The sequence below is a fragment of the Prosopis cineraria genome, unplaced genomic scaffold, assembly GCF_029017545.1.
Source record: "Prosopis cineraria cultivar Desert tree isolate PC_DT_omini unplaced genomic scaffold, ASM2901754v1 PC9, whole genome shotgun sequence".
In the NCBI taxonomy this organism is placed as follows: domain Eukaryota; kingdom Viridiplantae; phylum Streptophyta; class Magnoliopsida; order Fabales; family Fabaceae; genus Prosopis; species Prosopis cineraria.
In genome coordinates, this window is record NW_026555340.1 from 20,234,216 (window position 1) to 20,239,580 (window position 5,365).

A 5,365-nucleotide genomic window follows, 5' to 3' on the forward strand; every position below is an offset into this window, starting at 1 on the left:
TTGAAATCCATATTAATAGTTCAAATATATTTACTTATTCATTGATCTCAAAGAAAGTATGAATTTAGAATTATTAATTTAAATTTTAGTAATTTAAATGATATGATTTAATACTATATTAAGTACAATCATTGAATTCAAATGTCATGTAAATAACTGACAAAAAGAAATAAAGAAATCCGCAATTTTTTCGGAGCCTTCCTACGAAACCTCATCGGAGTTTAATATTCAAACGCGGTGTGAATTTGTTGGATCCTTCCGGCGTGACTTCGGGATCAGGAAAACTCCTCTATATATATATATGAAATATCCATCGTCTCATTTCCACCACCCTGCAATAATATTCCAGCTCATAACATATTTCTAAGCTTTTGCTGCATTTACAAGTCCCTGTCATCCCTCATTATATCCTTCCGGTACAAAGGCTCTCCTACGTTCATATTTCATATATACATATATGTAGTCTTATATACATACATATATATTCACCAGCCTGCTATGCTTCATCAGTTTCAGAAACTTTATACTTCGCATTAAAATTCTATTTCATTGCTGTGCGTGTCTCTATTATTAACCTTTCAGTTCTTACGTTGTCCCTGTCATATATCTCTCATTATATTGCAATCTTCAATTTCTGTATTCAAATTTCATAGCCTTCGCTTGTTTATTAGCTCTCTGCAATATACAACTTAATTTCTGTCATCTCTGGTATTGTATTGTTGCTGTAAGTTTCCACATATCAAAGACTAAACATGTCTATGGCACTTGTGACAAATTTGGAGACAATGCATACACTTTTGACTGCTCGAAAGAATCTTAGCAAACCAAACAAAAAATGGCATTTTGCATTTGTTAGCATATATTGTTCCAGAGCTCTCTTGTCTCACTTCAAATCCAATTTGCTTCTTCCCATCACCACCGACACCAAAAAGAAGAACAAGCCCGAGTTGTCACCTTCTTCCTCCGACACCGTCATTGATTTAGACACCGACCATTCCTTTAGTGTTAATAAAACCACCCTTAGTCATCTTGTGAAGGAGAAAAATATCGAAACTCTGCAAAATCTTGGTGGGGTCCATGGATTGGTCTCTGCTCTAAAAACCGACGTAAATTATGGAGTCAAAGGGGCCGATGATAATGATGATAATGATGATCTCAATGACGTCATTCAGAGGCGTGTCGCATTTGGTTCTAACACTTACCCAAAACCACCTACGAGAGGTTTCTTTCACTTTGCTATTGAAGGCTTCAAGGATCCAACCATTCTGATTCTCTTGGTTTGTGCTGCTCTGTCTCTTGTCTTTGGCATCAAAGAGGAAGGAATCAAGGAAGGCTGGTATGAAGGTGGAAGCATCTTCGTTGCTGTTTTTCTTGTCATTGCTGTGTCGTCTATCAGTAACTATAGACAGAACAGACAATTCGACAAGCTGTCCCAAGTTAGCAATAACATCCAAGTTGATGTTCTACGCAGTGGTCGCCGGCAACAAGTTTCTATATATGACATTGTGGTCGGCGATGTCGTGATGTTGAAGATTGGAGACCAAGTTCCCGCTGATGGCTTATTCTTGGAAGGCCATTCTTTGCAAGTTGATGAGTCAAGCATGACAGGTGAGAGTGACCACGTAGAAATTAACGGAGACAAAAACCCATTTTTGTTCTCTGGGACCAAAGTGGCTGATGGGTTTGCCAAAATGGTCGTTACTTCCGTTGGGATGAACACGACATGGGGTCAAATGATGTCTACGATAAGCAGAGATAACAATGAAGAAACCCCTTTGCAAGAACGCCTTAATAAGCTTACTACAGCGATAGGTAAGGTTGGTTTAGCTGTGGCTTTTCTTGTTCTTGTTGTTATGTTAGTTCGATACTTCACAGGGAACACAACAGATGAGAAGGGGAATAAGGAGTTTAATGGGAGTAACACCAAGTTTAATGATATAATGAACGGAGTTGTGAAAATTGTTGCTGCTGCAGTCACTATTGTAGTTGTTGCAATTCCAGAAGGGCTTCCTTTGGCTGTGACTTTGACGCTGGCCTATTCTATGAAGAAGATGATGGCTGACATGGCTATGGTGAGGAATCTCTCTGCTTGCGAGACTATGGGGTCTGCTAACACAATATGCACTGATAAGACTGGGACTCTCACACTTAATCAGATGAAGGTGACTAAGTTTTGGCTTGGAAAAGAACCTATCGAAGGGAAGGCACATACATCATCATCAATCAATTCAAATGTTCTTCAATTGATCCAAGAAGGGGTTGCCCTTAACACAACAGGTAGTGTTTACAAGTCTAAATTAACAGATCCTGAATATGAGTTTACAGGCAGTCCAACAGAAAAGGCCATTCTTTCATGGGCTGTTCTTGAATTGAACATGAACATGGAGGATTTGGCACAAAACTGCACCACCCTTCATGTGGAAGCCTTTAATTCAAAGAAGAAGAGAAGTGGGGTTTTGATTAGAAGGAAAGCAGACAACAAAGTCCATGCGCATTGGAAAGGAGCAGCTGAGATGGTACTAAGATTGTGCTCAAAGTACTATGATGCTTTTGGAAATATAAAAGAACTTGACGACAGCAGCCGGTTGGTGTTTGAGCAAATCATTCAAGGAATGGCGGCTAGTAGCCTCAGATGTATTGCTTTCGCACACACAAATGTAGTTGAAGAAAATGATAGAGGAGTCCAAAAGGTAAAAGAAGATGGCCTTACCCTCTTAGGAGTTGTTGGTATTAAGGATCCATGTCGTCCAGGTGTCAAGAAAGCTGTAGATGATTGCCAACAAGCAGGAGTAAATGTGAAGATGATCACAGGAGACAATGTTTTCACAGCCAAAGCTATAGCCACAGAATGTGGTATTCTCCATCCAAATCAAGACACATCAAAAGCTATAATCGAAGGTGAGGTATTTCGAAACTTGTCTCCCGAAGAGAGACTAGAGAGGGTGGAGAAAATTTGTGTGATGGCACGATCCTCCCCATTTGACAAGCTCCTTATGGTTCAATGCCTCAAACAAAGAGGCCATGTAGTTGCAGTCACAGGAGATGGCACAAATGATGCACCAGCATTAAAGGAAGCTGATATAGGACTTTCGATGGGGATTCAAGGCACTGAAGTTGCAAAGGAAAGCTCAGATATAGTTATCTTGGATGATAATTTTGCCTCAGTTGTGACAGTTTTAAAGTGGGGAAGATGTGTCTATAACAACATCCAAAAGTTCATTCAATTTCAACTGACAGTAAATGTTGCGGCACTTGCAATCAACTTTGTCGCTGCAGTATCAGCAGGAGAAGTGCCATTAACAGCAGTTCAACTCTTGTGGGTGAACTTGATAATGGACACCTTGGGTGCTCTAGCTCTGGCAACAGAGAAGCCTACAACGGAGTTACTTAACAAACCCCCAGTGGGTAGAACTGAGCCTCTCATCACTAACATCATGTGGAGAAATCTCTTATCCCAAGCTTTATACCAAATCACAATTCTCCTGACATTACAATTTAAAGGTGAGGATATATTTGGTGTGAGTTCAGAGGTAAATGACACATTGATTTTCAATACCTTTGTGTTATGTCAAATGTTTAATGAGTTTAATGCGAGGAAGCTAGAGAAGAAGAATGTGTTCAAGGGAATTCACAAGAACAAGTTGTTTGTAGGAATCATAGGGATAACCATCATGCTTCAGGTATTGATGGTGGAGTTTCTAAAGAAATTTGCAGATACTGAGAGGTTGAATTGGGGGCAATGGGGTGTTTGCATTTTAATGGCAGCTATTTCTTGGCCTATTGGTTGGGTTGTGAAGTTCATTCCTGTCCCAAGAAAACCATTGTTCAGTTTCTTGAACATGAAGAAGAAGCAATGAACATAATTGCTTGCATATATAGGACTTTAATGGGATCTAATATTTGTCATCGATGGTTTGATCTTTTGTATTTTTTTTCACTTTCTTGTGTATAAAGAAAACCCCATTCATTAATTTTTAATTATTATATATTTGATTGATTGTAAGTTAATAAACGGTTTGATTTAGAGGAGCACATAGAATTGTTATATCTTATATAGTTCTTTCTATGTAGTTGAATTTTTATGTATTTAACATTCGGACACCAAATTTTATAATCTGAAGCATAATAGATCAAAGACAAAGAGTCTCAAAGTTACTCAGATTATAAGACCAGCATTTTGACCAGGACAACTTGTTGTCCTTGTTGAAGAACAATAATGTCAACTATTATGAAAACACACTTCTTTTTCCTAGTGCAAATGAAGTGCTATCATAATCCATTAAGCAAAGAAAATATCCTTCTATTAACTATGAGATTATGCTTGTCTAATAGGGTGTAAGGAGTACTGATTGATGCATGCAAATCTCTTTCATCCTAGGTACAAATATCCTTTAGGAAATGATATGAGTGATGAAATTCTTATATAGTTCTATTCAAATTAAGCTTGTGACCATTATGAATGATAAAATTCTGAATCTTCTAAATACTATGTCTTAAAATTATGAATTTCTTATGTAGATCCAATTCCTTATCTAAAAATAGCCTCTTGATAAAATCCTCAAGAAGCTATAAGTAACTTACTAATTGCAATTCAAGAAATATGTTTGGAGTGACATGTAACCAAACTAGAGAAGCTTTGAGAAAGGGCATAAAAAAAAGGTGGAGAATTGATTCCTCATTTTGACATTTAGAGGTACATGTGTTGTTAGAAAACAAATGGAATTTTTGGAGAATGTCGCCACTGGTATGCAATGCTTCATGTAGAAGCTTCCAAAGTAAGATAAGCATTTTTAAAGGAAGTTCAATCTTCTAGCCTAAAGGAAATTATCATGATAGAAGTTGCTCAATTTCCTTTAAATTGATTCCTTACTAATTATTCAATGCTACTAAACATGTTGACCATACCCTTAAACTTATTTCTTCCTTCATCAAACTTTTCTTTTTCTATGGTATAAAAAAATATTTGAAATGTCGTGGTCGATATGATGCATAAAAAAATGCTGAGAGGATTATTTTTATGTTGTTCGTGGTGTGAACAACAAATACCAGGTGCGCCAGAGATGCTAGGTTTCAATTGATAACAAAAGGGTCCTAAGCTCCCTTACCATTGTTCACTCGGATGTAAAAGATACACAAGGCTTTGTTAGAATAAGTGTTTAATTTTTATTAAAATGTGAAATGTTACAAGTTTAAATTGAAAGTAAAACTAAACTGATAAAACTAAAGGCTAAAGGTGCAGAATGTGAGTCTTTGATTGAGTGTTGGTTGTCTTTCTTCTGTGTCTTTATCTTCTATTTATAGTGTCAGAATGGTGGTAGCCTCTCCTTTAAGACCTAGCATGTTTTGCCAAGGAATCAAGGATCTC

At 37.2% G+C, this 5,365-nt stretch overlaps 1 protein-coding gene across 1 annotated transcript; it reads left to right on the forward strand.

Moving 5' to 3' along the window:
- The first annotated feature begins 345 nt into the window (after positions 1 to 345).
- Positions 346 to 4,232, forward strand: LOC129319998 (putative calcium-transporting ATPase 13, plasma membrane-type). The gene has a single exon (XM_054965122.1). It carries the CDS (start codon positions 753 to 755, stop codon positions 3,855 to 3,857), a length of 3,105 nt encoding a protein of 1,034 aa, XP_054821097.1. The 5' UTR covers positions 346 to 752; the 3' UTR covers positions 3,858 to 4,232.
- The last annotated feature ends 1,133 nt before the right edge of the window (positions 4,233 to 5,365 follow it).

What these genes read in the sequence shown, in the direction of transcription:
- LOC129319998 (XM_054965122.1), top strand. Translation starts at nt 753, where the DNA reads ATGTCTATGGCACTTGTGACAAATTTGGAGACAATGCATACACTTTTG.